The sequence below is a fragment of the Salmo salar genome, chromosome 11, assembly GCF_965601325.2.
Source record: "Salmo salar chromosome 11, fSalSal1, whole genome shotgun sequence".
Classification (NCBI taxonomy): Eukaryota; Metazoa; Chordata; class Actinopteri; order Salmoniformes; family Salmonidae; genus Salmo; species Salmo salar.
Window position 1 is genome coordinate 9,354,809 of NC_138301.1, and position 17,987 is coordinate 9,372,795.

At 43.6% G+C, this 17,987-nt stretch overlaps 1 protein-coding gene across 2 annotated transcripts in view; it reads right to left on the bottom strand.

Moving 5' to 3' along the window:
* Positions 1–562: 562 nt before the first annotated feature.
* LOC106561926 (DNA damage-binding protein 1) overlaps positions 563–17,987 on the bottom strand; it is a 32,003-nt gene continuing 14,578 nt past the window's right edge. For both annotated transcript variants that reach the window (XM_014126329.3, XM_014126330.3), the window contains exons 12-26: positions 17,156–17,334; positions 11,700–11,860; positions 10,693–10,800; positions 9,841–10,048; positions 9,446–9,541; positions 7,572–7,683; positions 6,894–7,017; positions 6,539–6,703; positions 5,954–6,048; positions 5,315–5,485; positions 4,876–4,985; positions 4,094–4,263; positions 3,182–3,284; positions 1,250–1,373; positions 563–1,034 (exon numbers count right to left, since the gene is read on the bottom strand). In XM_014126329.3, the coding sequence (XP_013981804.2) occupies positions 951–1,034; positions 1,250–1,373; positions 3,182–3,284; positions 4,094–4,263; positions 4,876–4,985; positions 5,315–5,485; positions 5,954–6,048; positions 6,539–6,703; positions 6,894–7,017; positions 7,572–7,683; positions 9,446–9,541; positions 9,841–10,048; positions 10,693–10,800; positions 11,700–11,860; positions 17,156–17,334 (2,010 nt within the window). In that variant the 3' untranslated portion in view covers positions 563–950. The remainder of the gene's footprint in view (positions 1,035–1,249; positions 1,374–3,181; positions 3,285–4,093; positions 4,264–4,875; positions 4,986–5,314; positions 5,486–5,953; positions 6,049–6,538; positions 6,704–6,893; positions 7,018–7,571; positions 7,684–9,445; positions 9,542–9,840; positions 10,049–10,692; positions 10,801–11,699; positions 11,861–17,155; positions 17,335–17,987) is intronic.

The following is a 17,987-nucleotide window of genomic DNA, read 5'->3' on the forward strand; positions in this document are numbered from 1 at the left end:
ACCACCTGGTAGCCCAGAAACTCTGTAGATAACTGTCATGTAATAATTATAGCTAAGTACTTATCTCATTGACTGAGCACAGCTCATTCTGGTTCCGTTGGAACCCTGAGGTCTCTTGCACACTGTCACAATATGCACCATGACTAACTACTTCTACTCTGACTTTGCTAATAAATCTTTCACCCTTTTCTTATGCCTTGTGACATACTTAGTCAAAACAGAGTTAAGAGAAGAATTCAACTATAGGAGACAATGCAACAACAACAAGTTCATATAGTGCATTGTAGTGGTAATTTAGCACAAATGACCATTACTGCACTCAGTGACATCGTTTAAGTCACGCAGTGACGCAGAGCTATTTACAATAGTGAGTGCATGCATATTCGATAATAGGATATGTCATTGTTGGTTGGCATGTGCGCTTCTATGAATTGCTTTTGAAATTATACTGTGGTGTAGGACTTTGGACACGATTTGAAACCGACTTAAGTTAATGCTCAGAAGTGAAAATGAAATGAATATCGTCATTCTGTGGAAAGATCGGAGACCTGAACTCAAGAGGTACACAGTACTAAAGCAACCTTTATTAAAAGAAACATGGAGAAACGCCAATGACAAAATAGCGAAGAAGGTATCGTTATCCTACTTTTGTGGATCCCTGTCAAATCCATGAGCCATCTTTCCTCGTCCTCGCACTGCAGTGATTTAACCAGTCCCTTTGCTTGTCATCGTTATGGTCGACAGGCCATTTTGTTTATCCAGGCATTTGTGAAGTATTGATGTGGGATCGGATTTAAAAAAAACATTGTCAATTAATTTGAAGTCCGGAGGACGGTCATGCAAACACCTTTTTATTTATTTATAAGTATTTACAGAGCCCTAGCCCCCCCTCCTCCCGGTTCCCTCCACCCCACTCCCCTCCGTAATGGCCGGAGTCTGAGTGGGAGGGGCTAGTGGATCCTTGTCAGCTCCTCCACAATCTTTATGACCTCGTCCACGGTGGCCTCGCGCTTCATGCCGCTGCCGTCATCAATCTGAAATGCAGAAGAGGGTGTTATGTCAGCTCACTGTCCCAGTAGTTTGCATTAACCCGCACGGCTATGGGACACATGCATCTAAGTGATACCTTTATCAAGCGTCACTGCAGTCCAAGAAGTGTGAGCGAGCGAGCTCGTTTGTGTGTGTGAGAGAGAGAGTGTGAACGAGTGTGTGTGTGTGTCTGTGGGAAAGTGTGTATGCGTGTCCGAACCTGTAGCGTGCTGACCACCTCCTGCATCTTGGCGCGGCCCAGGTCCAGGAAGCTCTCGATGAGGTCCCCGTCGATGAAGCCCGTGGCCTGCTCAGTCTTACGCTCCGTATGGAAGGACCTCCAGGTGCCAGAGTCAAGGAAGACAAATAACACACACACACACACCCCCTACAGCAAAGCCACTCCTCTTACTAGGAACTCTGTCCTTTTGAGTACCATAACCTGCATTTTTGGGGGTTTGAGTACTCATAGAATGTTCACTCTAAAATATGAGCACCTGTACGGAATAATTTAAATGAGTAGCAGCCCCTAAAATGTGAACTGGCACCTTTTTCAAAGGAAAGTACAGTGTAAGTGATTTTAGACCACTATAAGATTCTCTCAAACGTGTGAAATTACCGTGAAACTGACGGTTATGGATGAAGACTGTCTTGAAAATAAAACAACAGTCATAAGAACGAACAGCTGACTGAAGACGGGACAGCCGGGAATTTGTGCGGTTGAGTCCGTTTCTGTGGTAACATGGACACCAAACATGATGGAACTTTGTTGCTCCTTGCTGAAACAAGCAAGTGTTGTAGTAAACAAGTCTTTGGTTGCCTAGGCAACAGCCCCTCCCTGCAACAGCAGCAGCACAGAAATAGTGAACAGAAGTCAAAATAACAGGCTTGGAAGCTCTAACCCTTGCAATTTGACTGGTAAAATGATGGGTACATGCAATGGCTGCCTGGTATTTTTTTCATTTTCTTTTTGAGCTTAGAGCACCTGGTATTCCCAGTTGGTCTCCCATCCAAGTTCAAACCAGGCCTGACCCTGCTTAGCTACTGAGATCAGGTGTGTTCAGGGTGGTATGGCCAAAGCATTTTTTTTTTTTTTACTCCATTTTCACTCCGAATTACAGCCTTTGGCTCATCGCTGCAACTCCCAAATGAGCTCGGGAGAGGCGAAGGTTGAGTCATGCATCTTCCAAAACATGACCTGCCTGGCCGCACCACTACTTATCACACTGACCTGAGGTCAGCTGCACCGATGTTTCGGAGGAACACCGTTTGACTGACGACTGAAGTCGGCTTGCAGGTGCCCGGCCCTGCCACAAGGAGTCACTAGAGCGCGATGAGCCAAGGAAGGCCCTCCGGCAAAACCTTCCCCTACCCTGGACAGCTGAGTCAATTGCGCACTGTCCTATGGGGCTCCCGGTCACGGGATCGAACCCCCGGCTGTATTGGCACCTCAGCACTGCGATGCAGTGCTTTTGACCGCTGCGCCACTCACTGGTATTGTGATGCAATCATTTCCATGGTAATGTAGAATGTTGATTCAAATGATGTTAACTGATGTGGCTCATGGAATAAAATGTCATTTTTGTAATGTCAGCTGAGTTTAAAATCAACAAATCACAGCACATATTGATGGCTACACTTCCTGCTTTGCGCCTCACAATGGCCACCAGTCCACCCATTATACTATCATTGACTTGAATTTGGACGCCCGTTCTATTTTTATGGCAGCACATGCAGTCAGGAGCGAAGGAGTGGCTATTCGATTTGGTTATTACAGTGATTGGCTGGCCAATTACCGTTATCCAAAATTCCAAGGCCGTCAACCCTATTGTTACTTCCCCGTATCACATACACACGGCTACTTGTCAACTTCAGGCCGCCGCTTCATTCACGCATGACACAGTAAACACGGGGCCTTGTCATTCATTCATTCATTCATTCATTCATTCATTCATTCATTCATTCATTCATTCATTCATTCATTCACGGGCTAGGCATGTTATGACAACCATTACCATAATGACAGCGCACGTCAAGGTTGGTGGTACCAAGTTCTGCCAACCATGACAGTACTGCTCACCGGTTCTGAAAAGGCACTTTCAATGTGATACACAGGGGCAGGGTCCACACACACACCAGAAGGAAAGGATATAAGCTGTGCTCGATCTTGCCCACGCTCTTGATGACCTTGTTGAGTCGGTTCTGCAGGTCCAGCAGCAGGCTGTACCAGCCCTCGGACAGAGAGGTCACAAGACCTAGAGAGATAAGACAGGTGGCTTGTCATTTATGGGACAAAATAAAAGGAGAACCGAAATAGATGTGTGCAGATCCGTACGCTCGTGGTGCTCGCCACTCATACCTAGTGAAGGAGAAAAGATGGAAGATGAGAGGGAATTTGAGTCTGGGTTGTCTGACTGAGGGAAAGTGACATTTTTTCTCTCTCCAATTTGTGCCTACTGAACATGTTGTCGTCCACAAACACAAACGTGTTGTGCAGCTTTTTGCGGGGGAATAGTCATTGCAGAACTTCAGTGAACACTCCACTCATCATTCCTCTTTCTTTAATATCACAGCTATGAAAGAAATTGAGAAAGTAGATTTGACTTTGATTTTGGAAGTCACTTGGAAATGACTAGCAGATGCGTCCCCTCTACACTGCTTCCCACCTCTCATCCTTAAGATGGGTGCTGACGTAGTTGAGGAAAATCTGTAGAGCGGACCACTTCACTATAACAGTACATAGCCTAAAAAAAAAAAAGACCAGAGGGAATTGGGGACCTTGAAATGGGCATCAGTACTGGTTCAGTAGGCACCAGGAAAACAACATTTTGAAACCCAAGCGCTGCTACAGAAACATGTCCAATAAGAACACAGATGTCTCTCTTGCGGTCTCAAAATGTTTCGTGCTAATGCATGCTCTACGACCCTGGGGTGTATTCATTACGGCAAACTAACAAACCACAGCTAAATGTTTTGCAATGGAAAAAAAAAACCAAGTGTTTCTTATTGTACAAATTCAGGTTAGGCCCTCCCGGTTTCATCCGGGGGGGGGGGGGGGCATTACCGATCATGCCGTTGACGGTGCCGAAGAGCACGGAGCCCTGCGTGGGGGTGGAGCTCTCGCCCAGGTTCTGCAGCACCAGTGACCCATGGGAGAAGACATTGACAAACTCCCCCAGGTGGAACACTCCCACCTCCTGCAGATGTTGTCGCTCCTCGTCTGTCGTGGCCGCGCTGCCAAAGGGAGAGAGAGCGCAACTTCTATTTTGGTCCTAATTATTTCATGCGTTGGCAATGTGTACCCATTCATTTCATTCTAAAACGAAGCTGTGTGTGTGTGTGTGTGTGTGTGTGTGTGAGACCCATTTATTTATACATTTCTGCTTTGGCAATGTGTACCCATTTCTTTCATACCAATAAAGTAGCAGTGAATTATTATAATTGAGAGAAAGTGATGAGAGAAAGAGAGAAAGCGAACGATACAGAGGCAGGCAGAAAAATTGAAATGGGGAAAAGCAATGGCAACAGATGTAGATGAGCGGCAATGAGTAAGAAAAATAACGAGCGCGTGAGGGAAGAGGTAGTAAGAAATAAGATGGTGACAAACAGAATGCAAATTTGACGACAAAGATAAAGGTCAATGGAATTCAGTGATCATGGATGATTAACATGACGGCTTATGGATGATGGGCGGTGAGAGTGTGAGGACATGTCTAGGCCGGGCTCCATCTCAATTAGTCTTTTTGCGATACTACACATGCTACTTATTTCCCTCCTAAACCGTATTAGAGGTCTCTTCCTTCTGAGGCGAGAGGATTCCAGAAAGAGGTCAAGACTCCACCTCACCTGTCTTTTTGACACACAAAGAGGTTGAAGGCATTCTCCGCCCCCAGGAAGTTGTCATCGTCCAGGATCTCCACAGCACTCATCCAGTTGGGATTGAAGTCACGGGCGATCTGAGAAGAGTGACAGGTGAAAAAGCAGGCGTATCACCAGTGCCTCAATTCAATTCCATTCAATAAACTTTATTCATCCAAGAGGTGCAATTATTGATAAACAACGGTTCCAACTCATCACTCAAGTTCTTATTCATCGCAAGTGTTTGGTGTTGAATCCTAATAAAGCCCATGAGAAATGAGGGCGACAAAATAAAAGCATTCAAATCTATATTTTGGAGAATGCTGTATTCCAAGGGGAAAAAACCTGTATATGAGCAAAATCAAAACAAATCGTCATTTAGACCTTATAAAGCCTGTTCCAATTCTCTCTTAGGATCATTCCTTACCTCCTCAAAGTTGCCCTCCATGGGTTTATAGGCCAGCAGCAGCACAGACCTCATCAGGTCTCCCACCAGGATGAAGTCTCCTTTGGTCTTTAGGTAGAGAGCCATGATGTTGTTGTAGTGGTTACACTCTGTCCTCAGCTCCTTCTCAGCGGTCCACTCGTACAGACGCACCTGGGGCGGGCGCACATTGATGATGCGTTGATATTGACATGCACAATTGTCGAGGAGTAGAGTGTGGACGCTGCAGTGCAGTTTCGGAGTAACGAGGACTCGAAAGCACCACGGTTGTTTTTGTAGGAGACATGTATATCATACAATTACAAGAAATACCCCCTTCAACATTCCTTTAGATTCCAACGTTCCATTGGAATGAATACTACTGGATGGACTTATATTATCCCTAACACCCTTTTCGGAGTTTTTTTTTTATGCCAAGTACCATGGGGCGAATCCTAACTTTCACTTAAATCAAATATTCACTTAGTGATGCATCAATGGCAATGAGAGACACCGTGAAAGTTTTAATTTAAGTGGACGTAAACATTTCACCTCCATGTGAGTATCTACAACCGCAGCCTGTAAAATAGGAGCTGGCCTTAAAAACATCTACTTTCAAACCATCAAAAGTGAAATGCTCACTGTGCTGTTGATGCTGGCCAGCAGTTTGCCATTGAACTCCATCATGGAGTAGACGGCTCCCTTCACCTCCTTCTCTGCAACCGTCTGCAGCTTACCTGCACAGAAGAAGGAGAAATAACAGTCCGGGTCAGGGCTGGTGTCACAGTAGCCTGAAATCCAAACTGATATGTTTTGTTCAACCATTTGTTTCACTGTGAAAGAACGGTGAAACTGAGCATAAATGGTTTGGATTCCAGGCAATTCTTTTAAACAAATGGTGAAAAGCAGCACATCAGTTTGGTTTTCAGGCTCTCTGACACAGTATTTCACAGCATCTGTTCACTCGGAGTGATTCGTCTTCATGACTGAGATGATTAGCGATAGGAAGGTGCTATCAGGCACTGTCAAGGGGAGGAAGAGGCATGGAACGAGTGAGGAAAAGGTGAGAGAACGAGTGAAGAAAAGACGAGGGGAAGAAAGACTGTAGAAGAACGTGTGAGAGCGCGAGCAAAAAAAACATGAGGGGGTGAGAGAATAACAGAAGAATGATGGGAACGAGAGAGCGAGAACAATGAGAATGGAAGAAAGAAAAAGGTTAGCCCTCACCATCAGTGTAGTGGAAGACGATGATGCGGCCTTGCTTGGGCTCCGCCTCCTCTGGGTAGACCATTGCCGTGCCAACGATAAAGTAGACCGAGAGGTCCCTGCCCAGACGGCAGGACACCATGCTAAGGGCGTACTCACTCTGGAGGAACTGGTGGGCGTGGAGCACTGGGAGGACGAACACACGTGAAAATCACGCTATTGAGGACAAATCGCCACAAAAAGGCGAGAATTTTGTGTGCTCCTCAAGAGTACAATCACCAGCTTATCCATCACCAGCATAACTACCAGTAACAGATCACATTAACTCACTTCAAATGTTCTCTTTAATCAAGACGTTTTTAAGGGGGGAACTTACCTTCGAAGGTGTGTTGGTCGACCACCAGGAGGCTGTGCACCTCCACCTCCTCCCCGAAGGAGGTCTCATGTGGGGAGGTGCTGCTGGGGAACAGCTTACTGGAGCTCACACTGCTAGACAGAGCCTGGGGATAGGTAGAGAAGAGAGGAGATATGAAAGGTAGAGAAAGTGGGAAAATATGAAAACCCAGACTATGCACACCCACAAGGCAATGGGAAAAAGGGAGTAGGTTCTTCCTCACCTACAAGTTCTTGTAAATAATGTTTTTTTTTCTTCTCTTTTCTTATTTTTTGTGCAATAAACCTAGACTAAACTAAATCATCTGGACACATTGTCAGCCAAGCGATGTGCACCACTACCATTCAAGGCATTCCCCCCCCCCAAAAACATAATTGCACTAAAACGTCTAAATAAAATACAGTAACTCTGATGCTTCAGTTCATATAGAGCGAAGTTAACAGATATTTCCGGACTGTTCTTCTACAAAACACGCAATTGCACTTAAGTCACGATGCATCATGAAAACACCGTTGAATACGGGAAACAAGGCTCATGTCCCATATTCAAAAGGTCTTAATCCTTGATCAGCACTCCAACTCTGAGATTATTTATGACTACAGGCCCAGAACAGGAGATCTTGGCAGTGGTACACTGAAATACCAGATGGTGTGCAGCTACCTGAGTGCTAGCGCTGGGGCGCACTGCTGCCGTGGTCCCGCTGGCGTCCTGCATCTCCACGCGGCTGGATAGCACCCCAAAACACTGAGATACTTCCTGGTAACAGATCCTCCTGAGAGAGGGAGGGAGCGAGAATAAAGTGGAGAGATAGAAGGGGGGAGTGAGTGACAGAGCGAAAGGAAAGAGTAAAAAGAAACTGAAGTAAATATTTCACTCTCGATATACCTGAGGGTAAATCCATCGGATATACAGTGGGGGAAAAAGGTATTTGATCCCCTGCTGCTTTTGTACGTTTGCCCACCGACAAAGAAAGGATCAGTCTATAATTTTAATGGTAGGTTTATTTGAACAGTGAGAGACAGAATAACAACCAAAAAATCCAGAAAAACGCATGTCAAACATTTTATAAATTGATTAGCATTTTAATGAGGGAAATAAGTATTTCACCCCCTCTCAATCAGAAAGATTTCTGACTCCCAGGTGTCTTTTATACAGGTAACGAGCTGAGATTGGGAGTGCTCCTAACCGCAGCTTGTTACCTGTAAAAAAGACACCTGTCCACAGAAGCAATCAATCAATCAGATTCCAAACTCTCCACCATGGCCAAGACCAAAGAGCTCTCCAAGGATGTCAGGGACAAGATTGTAGACCTACACAAGGCTGGAATGGGCTACAAGACCATCGCCAAGCTGCTTGGTGAGAAGGTGACAATAGTTGGTGCGATTATTCGCAAATGGAAGAAACACAAAAGAACTGTCAATATCCCTCAGCCTGGGGCTCCATGCAAGATCTCACCTCGTGGAGTTGCAATGATCATGAGAACAGTGAGAAATCCGCCCAGAACTACACGGGAGGATCTTGTCAATGATCTCAAGGCAGCTGGGACCATAGTCACCAAGAAAACAATTGTTAACACACTACGCCGTGAAGGACTGAAATCCTGCAGCGCCCGCAAGGTCCCCCTGCTCAAGAATACATATACATGCCCGTCTGAAGTTAGCCAATGAACATCTGAATGACTCAGAGGACAACTGGTGAAAGTGTTGTGGTCAGATAAGACCAAAATGGAGTTCTTTGGCATCAACTAAACTCGCCGTGTTTGGAGGAGGAGGAATGCTGCCTATGACCCCAAGAACACCATCTCCACCGTCAAACATGGAGGTGGAAACATTATGCTTTGGGGGTGTTTTTCTGCTAAGGGGACAGGACAACTTCACCGCATCAAAGGGACAATGGACGGGGCCATGTAGCGTCAAATCTTGGGTGAGAACCTCCTTCCCTCAGCCAGGGCATTGAAAATGGGTCATGGATGGGTATTCCAGCATAACAATGACCCAAAACACACGGCCAAGGCAACAAAGGAGTGGCTTAAGAAGAAGCACATTAAGGTCCTGGAGTGGCCTAGCCAGTCTTCAGACCTTAATCCCATAGAAAATCTGTGGAGGGAGCTGAAGGTTCGAGTTGCCAAACGTCAGCCTCGAAACCTTAATGACTTGGAGAAGATCTGCAAAGAGGAGTGGGACAAAATCCCTCCTGAGATGTGTGTAAACCTGGTGGCCAACTACAAGAAACATCTGACCTCTGATTGCCAACATGGGTTTTGCCACCAAGTACTAAGTCATGTTTTGCAGAGGGGGTCAAATACTTATTTCCCTCATTAAAATGCAAACCATTTCATAACATTTTTGACATGTGTTTTTCTGGATTTTGTTGTTATTCTGTCTCTCACTGTTCAAATAAACCTACCATTAAAATTATAGACTGATCATTTCTTTGTAAGTGGGCAAACGTACAAAATCAGCAGGGGATCAAATACTTTTTCCCCACTGTACTTCTACTCTGTAACTATTTCTACTGGTGTTGCTCCCTCTTACCTGGGAGACTCGTAGAGGGGAACCGTGCGAATGTGGAGCTTCTGGATCTCGTCGATGGTCCCGATGGTGAGAGTGCTGTTGTTGGCCAGAGCCAGACTGCCAAAGACACAGAAACGCAGGTTACAACCACACACCAACAACAGATAAGTTACATATTTATTTCTAGCTTTGCAATCATTCCTGTTCTTTCTTTAGAGTCGTTGAATGAGAAAAATAATCAACGCAGAACTCCGTCTCCTCTCCACCACGTGCACTGGTCTGAAAACACAGGACCGATGACAGGGGAAAAAAAGGTTTCCGTTTAAACCTGTTGAATTCGTCCCACATCAGTCCAAATGGAGAACAAGTGCTAAGGATGCCGCTTTGGACTACTGAGACGCGCGTGACTGACTAACCTGTCGGGGTAGCCCTCGGAGTTGAGCGGACACATGTAGTTGACCTCCTTGAGGTTGACATTGGAGAAGACCAGCTTGTGGTTGGAGGAGTAGATGACGGTGGGCCGGTCGGAGCAGGCAAACACGTTGGAGGTGGACAGGGAGCGGAAGGTCCTCAGCACCGTGGGCTGGGTGCCCAAAGTCACCTTCTTACGCTCGCTCAGCACGCCTGTTGGCAACACAACAGGGTCAATGCCAACAGTTTAACAATATGTTTGCAAACCTGCCAGGGTTAAGTGCACTTTCAATTCAGTCTATTCAGGAGATAAGCGGGAATTCCAATCCAAAACCCTTTCCATTTTCAATATACACTGAGTGTCAATAACATTGGGAACATCTGATCTTTCCATGACATACACAGACCAGGTGAATCTCTTATTGATGTCACATGTTAAATCCACTTTAATCAGCGCACATCAAAGGGATTGTGCATTTGTCCCATTCAGAAGGTGGAGTGAACATGGGACAGCATCCCTGCGGAACGCTTGACACCTTGTGGAGTCCATGCACCCACCAATTGAGGCTGTTCTCTGAGGGCAAAAGCGGGTGCAACTTAATATTAGGAAGGTGTTCCTAATGTTTTGTACACGCATTGTATTTCAAATATCGAGTTTGACATTTTCAATACATTTTCAGAATTCTGAAACAGAATCGAACTGCAGCTGTGAAGACACAATGAACAGGTCCTTATTTGGCCTTAACCTAATTTGTTGTTTCAATGAATTAGATGATGGTGCAGTTAACTGTCTGGATTTTTTTATTACAATTTGACTCAAAAGGCAACAGCAGTATGTGTTTCTCCAGCAGTCTGACCTGAGGTCAGGTCCAGGCCGAAGTAGAAGAGCGCTCCGTCTCCCAGGGCACACAGCAGGTAGTAGCTGGCCTCGAATGTCGTCATCAGGATGGAGCGAGGGATAATTTCTGTACACACACACACACACACACACACACACACAATTGTGTCAAATGTGTGAAAAGCTTCAGAATAGCAGCAGAATTCCACTGTCAATTCCAAACAACTATTATTCATCCTCCGAGAACAAATAAGAAGGCATTGACAGCTAGGTCCCACAATAACATCTTCCACATGGTTGTGCAACATTGCAAATGGATCTAGGACGTGTGGATCCAGCAATAGAGTGCTTCTGTCCCTTAGGATTCCCTCCCCCTTTCATGGCCAAGTTACACAGGCTTTGAATAGGAGGGGTTTATAAACACATCCAAAAATAATACCAGAAGGACAAAAGAGAATGTCCAATACAGAGAAGAAAAAAAGATAACGTGTGGCCAATTCTATGCTGCTCCCAATCATGATAGCTTTATAAAGAAAATTGATATTTCAGAAGCTTTATTAAAAGACCATGTTCGGGAGCAACAAAACAGGGATGGGCATTTGAAAGAACGTCTGGGTTCGAGTACTCTGGAAAATCATGTTGCATACTGGCATGTTAGCGTGAAATGTGGCTGCAATAACAGTTGCTCCAGTTACTGGTTGTTCAGATACTCAACTGAAAACGAAAACTAATATTTTCAATGACAGAATCCAAACAACAAACACATCGTAGCACTAGAAATGTTGTCTGTGCTTATGAATTGAACCTGCTAAATAGTTGCATTTATTAAAATGTTGTCAATTAATAGTTACCAAATACAAAACCTTGAACCGAGTACTCGTACCCATCCCCAGGAGAAATCGGCTTTTTCTCAAAGTTACACAGACTTACCTGGCAACACAAAAGGTTCAAATCAGTTGCTCCATCTATCCATCAATTCCTCCCTCACTATCCCTTTAAGTACACTGTTGAATCTCCCCCTCTCACCTCCTCCGAGCATCTCTTTGTGCAGGGCGGTGAAGCAGGGCAGCTTGAGGACCCGGGCCGATATGTCCGTCCACAGGCCCACGGCGCAGAGGGGCGAATCTCCGTCCTCCCCCAGGGGCGTGATGTCTAGGCAGGCCACCTCATGCTCCATCTCCACCGTGCTGAGGGGGGACAGAGAGAAGGGCATGGGATTGGATTCATTTTTGTATTTAATTATTTCAACAAAAGTGACTATAGCTAATATTTATTTAATTTTTTACTCCAAATACAAAACAACTTACAGACACACACAAACAACGACTACATCTCACCTGGCCAGACCGGCAAACTCACACCACCCCCATCCCTAATGTCTGCACTAGACGCCTTAAATTGTACCAATTTGTTTTCCTCGGTCGCTCATGCGATTTCCATAATAAATCATTGGATTTTCCCATTGTGTTAATGATGCCGGATTGATTTAAAAATCAAAAAAAAAAATCAAGATGAGTGATGAAGAGTAGTCCAACCCATCGGGTATCTCACTACATCCTCATATGGGATTGGATTTATGAAGTGCTTTTATAGGTGCTCAAAGCACTTTAAGTTGCGTAGCTGAGTTTTACTTAATTGGATATTTGTTTTGCCCCAGTGTGTGGGTACAGCCCACTCTCAAAAAGGAACGGCTTTTGCTACAGCTCAGCATCAACAGTGTTGGCTGGACCAGACCACATCAGTAGAGCCTTCCTTGGCCAGCAGTGTAAGACTAGCTCAGGCATGGCGATGGCTTGTAGAGCTGACTCCATCTGGGTTCAATGTGGTGTGTGTGTGTGGTGTGTGTGTGTGTGTGTGTATATACAGTCCAGTCGGAAAGTATTCAAACCCCTTCACTTTTTCCACATTTTGCAATGTTACAGCCTTATTCTAAAATGGATAAAATAGTTCCCCCCTATCAATCTACAAACAATACCCCATAATGATAAAGCAAAAACAGGTTTTTAGAAATGTTGGCAAAAAAAATAAATAGAAATGAAATATCACACATACATAAGTATTCAGACCCTTTACTTTGTTGCAGCACCGTCGGCTGCAATTACAGCCTCGAGTCTTCTTGGGTATAACACTACAAGCTTGGCAAACTTGTATTTGGGGAGTTTCTCCCATTCTTCTCCGCAGTTCCCTTCAAGTTCTGTCAAATTGGATCGGGAGAGCTATTTTCAGGTCTCTCTAGAGATGTTCGATTTTGTTCAAGTCCAGGCTCTGGCTAAGCCACTCAAGGACATTCAAAGACGTGCCACTCCTGTGTTGTCTTGGCTGTGAGCTTAAGGTCATTGTTCTGTTGGAAAGTGAACCTTCGCCCCAGTCTGAGGTCCTGAGCGCTCTGGAGCAGGTTTCTCATCAAGGATCTCTCTGTACTTTACTCCATTCATCTTTGCCTCGATCCTGACTTGTCTCCCAGTCCCTGCCGCTGAAAAACATCCCCACAGAATGATGCTGCCACCACGATTCACCATAGGGATGGTATTGACCAGGTGATGAGCAGTGCCTGGTTTCCTCCAGATGTGACACTTGGCATTCAGGCCAAAGAGTTCAATCTTGGTGTCATCAGACCAGAGAATCTTGTTTCTCATGGTCAGTCATTTAGGTCCATTTTGGCAAACTCCAAGCGGGCTGTCATGTGTCTTTTACTGAGGAGTGGGTTCCGTTTGGACACTACTATAAAGGCCTGATTGATGAAGTGCTGCAGAGATGGTTGTCCTTCTGGAAGGTTCTCCCATATCCAGAGGAACTCTGGAGCTCTGTCAGAGTGACCATCAGGTTCTTGGTCAACTCCCTGACCTTCTCCCCCGTTTGCTCAGTTTGGCCGGGTGGCCAGCTCTAGGAAGAGTCTTGGTGGTTTCAAACTTCTTCCATTGAAGAATGATGGAGGTCTGTATCTCGACACACAATCCTGTCTCGAAGCTCTATGGTCAATTCCTTCGACCTCATGGCTTGGTTTTTGCTCTGACATGCACTGTCAACTGTGGGACCTTATATAGACAGGTGTGTGCCTTTTCAAATCATGTCAAATCAATTGACCACAGGTGGACTCCAATCAAGTTGTAGAAACATCTCAAGGATGATCAATGGAAACAGGAAGCACCCGAGTTCAATTTAGAGTCTCATAGCAAAGGGTCTGAATACTTCTGTAAATAAGGTATTTAAAAAATAATCTAAAAAAACTGTTTTTTCGCTTTGTCATTATGGGGTATTGTGTGTAGATTGATGAGAAAAAACATTTATTTAATAAAGTTTAGAATAAGGCTGTTATGTAACAAAATGTGGAGAAAGTATACACACCCTTTGACGTTTCCACATTTTGTGTAAGACAGAATTTAAAATTGATAAAAATGTAGATTTTTTTTGTCACTGGCCTACACACAATATCCCATAATGTATGTCAGTAGATTTTCTATTGGATTTTTTTTATACAAATAATTAAAAATGAAAAGCTGAAATGTCTTAAGTTAATAGGTATTCAACCCATTTGTTATGGCAGTCCTAAATAAGTTCAGGAGTAAAAACAAGAAACATAATAAGTTGCATGGACTCACTCTGTGTGCAATAATAGTGTTTAAAATGATTTTTTAATGACTACCTCATCTCTGTACCCCACACATACAATTATCTGTAAGATCCCTCAGTCAAGCAGTGATTTTCAAACAAATTCAAACAAAGACCAAAGAGGTTTTCCTAATGCCTCGCAAAGGGCATTGGTAGATGGGTTAAAAAAATACAATTAAAAAAAGCAGACATCGAATATCCCTTTGAGCATGGTAAAATTATGAATTACACTTTGGATGGTGTATATATACACCCAATCATTAGACAGATACAGGCATCCATCCTAACTCAGTTGCTGGAGAGGAAGGGATTTCACCATGAGACCAATAGGGACTTTAAAACAGAGTTGAATGGCTGTGATTGGAGAAAACTAAGGATGGATCAACAATACTGCACAATACTAACCTAATTGACAGAGTGAAAATAAGGAAGCATGTAAGTAACACAAATACTCCAAAACATGCATCTTGTTTGCAACAAGACACTAAAGTAATGTGGCAAAGTAATTCATTTTTTTGTCCTGAATACAAAGTATTATGCTTGGGGCAAACAATACATTACTGAGTAGCACTCTCCATATTTTCAAGAAGAGGTGGCTGCATCATGTTATGGTTATGCTTGTAATCGTTAAGAAATTGAGTTTTTCAGGAGAAAAAAATAAAAAGAAGAAACCGAATGTTGCTAAGCACAGGCAAAATGCTAGAGAAAAAACTGGTTCAGTCTGCTTTCCACCAGACACTGGGAGGTGATTTCACCTTTCAGCAGGATAATAATCTAAAACACAAGGCCAAATATACACTGGAGTTGCTTACCAATAACACAGTGAATGTTCCTGAGCGGCCGAGTTACAGCTGTTGATTAAACTTTTATAGGGACTGATTTCTACCTTGGAAACAGGTGTGCACACTTTCCAGCCAATTAAGTACCAGGTAGATACTAAAACCAGGTGTGCATTCAGCAGGACTCACCATTTTGGAACATTCGTAGAGAAATATGTTATGTAGAACAAACATGCCTCTGACATGTAGAACAAGGAATCATGTCGGCTCTATTCGTAGCATTTCATGGCAACTCAATGTGGCGCAGCCCTTGTGGACTTGAGGGCCTGAGTTGTACACCCCTGCTATAGAATAACGACATTTCCAAATGAAGGCTTTAACCGACAGAATATCTTATTGTCAAAATGAATATATTGCCATGGTTGAATTTCTGTAGTTCAATGCTTCCCTTGTCTCCCTCTTCTGGCTATTGGGATAAAATCCAGGGTGTGGTCTCAAAATGTATATGGCAAGGTAAGCGAGATAAATATTTTAAAAATTGCAAAGAGGGAAAGAAGTAGGAAGACTATCCATACCAAACTATAAATCGTATTTCCAGGCACTAGCATTTCTTCCCATCCTAAATTGGTTTAGACATGATTCTTCTGCCCCCCACTGGCTGAGTATGGAGAGAAATATGATGTCTCCAATTGCACTGGAAGAGGAGGTCTTAACTGATATTTCCCTTAAACAATGTTAAACTACGCTTTATTATTGCTCACACAATTTCTCTTTAGCACAAACTTGAAAAACAATGCAACTGGTAATCGAAATGGCACGCCCATAGTCAATAACGCCTTGCGATCTGGAGGGCAGCATTTTGCATCCCCCCCCCAATGTTTCAAATGTGGAATCCGTACCCTTGCAGATATCACAGATAGCAATGGTTAGAGAACATTCAAAGACTTGTAAGACACACATTACCAGGTAACTCCCCCCCCCCCCCCCCCCCCCCATATTTTAAACTTAGGTCAGCTATGCTGGCCTATGGAGTCCCTTGGAAAACCCAACTACCGGATCATCCAATTATGGAATTTATAAATTATTTATCTAGTCTCCCGAAAGGACCAATCACTATAATATATTTTGAAAAACTTTTGAAAAACTAGCCAATTTAAAAAAAAAATTTTTTTTTTTGAAATATTACCTTGGCATCCCGTAATACGAACCATCAACCTTTTTTAAAGTTTGTTCACAGACCGTATTTAACACCAAGGAAAAGTTTCAGGATGAAAATGGTCCCAACTCCCAACTGTTCACTGTGTCCCCTAAATCAGGTAGGCACATTCCTTCATATTATGTGGGAGTGCCCTGAAGTTAAACGCTTCTGGGACAAAGTTACAAAATTCATTTTCAAATGAGTGAATGTAAATATTCATTGTGTTGCATCTGCTGTGTTACTTAAGATGATAGCTCCTTGAATCCTTGAATAACCTAAAACACAAGGCCGAATCTACACTGGAGTTGCTTACCAAGAACACTGTGAATGTTCCTGAGTAGCCAAGTTACAGTTTTGACTTAAATCTACTTGAAAATCTATGACAAGACCTGAACATTTTTGTCAAGCAACGATCAACAACCAATCTGACAGAGCTTGAAGAATTTTTTAAATAATAAAAAACAGGCAGATGTTGCTCAATCCAGGTGTGGAAAGCTAGAGATTTACCCAGAAAGACTCACAGCCGTAATCACTGCCAAATGTGCTTCTACAAACTATCAACTCAGGGTTGTGAATTACTTTTACTTACTTATATTTCATTTTCAATATTTTTGCAAAATAATGATACAGAAATGTTTTACTGTCATTATGGGGGTATTGTGTGTCGATCAATTTACACACAATACCCCATTCATTAAAATGATTTTGAATTCAGGCTGTAACAAAATGTGGAGTAAGTCAAAGGGTATGAATACTTTCTGAAGGCACTGTCATTTCTTCTGTTGATTTAACTTTAATTCACACGTATTTACAATTCAGTTGATATGGGGCTCACCAAGTCTCTGCTGCTGTTTAACACTGTAAATAAAGTTGAACTGGATTTGAGTTGTGTGTACCTGATCTGTTTGAGTTCCCCAGAGAGGATCTGGAGATAGTAGAGGGTGCGGCCCACGGCCAGCACCACCTGTGAGGAGTTACATGCGGCCACGCTGATGTTCCGGCCCTGCGGCTCCTTCCACTCAGACACCAGGGCCTTGCTGTCCTGCATTACCAGACGCACACCGCCTGACGTGATCTGAATCCACACACACACACACACACACACACACCCACACATCAGCCCCTTTGTACGATTCACTATTTGAAAACTTTGTGTTCACACGTGTATTTGTTTGATTTACAACAGCACATACAAAATAGATTCGATTTTTCAAAGTAAAAAATGGTGTGGATTAAATTATTGAAAATTCTAATTAATTTGGTTTATGGCAAATGATTCTTGTCTATGTGTAATTTCTCACTTGTGGTAAATGTCAGGTGCCTCTTGGGTAAAAGAAATTGCCATTCAGTCAGTTTTGCAGAGAAAACAGAAGATTCTGCTCCATTGAAAAATCGCAAGGGTGCCCTTGCATTTGTGTGCGTGCGTGTCTGTGGCAGATGCACATGATGGAGCAGTGACTGTCTGATGAAGAACGGGCTGTCTTACCGTAGTGAGCTAGGTTATAGGCCTACATCATTGGCTGGATAGATCAGTCTGCAGTACTGGATAACATTTGCTTTATTTGCCTCAAAATAATAGAACAATAAATAATATTGTTTGTTCCATCTCTCATAAAGCTGTGATTGAGAATAGCCTATTCCTAGGCTGAGGCAATCGACTTCCATTCTTGTTATTTTTGAGTCACAACTTTAGGGACATCTTCTTGGCTCGAATATTTGGGAAATAAG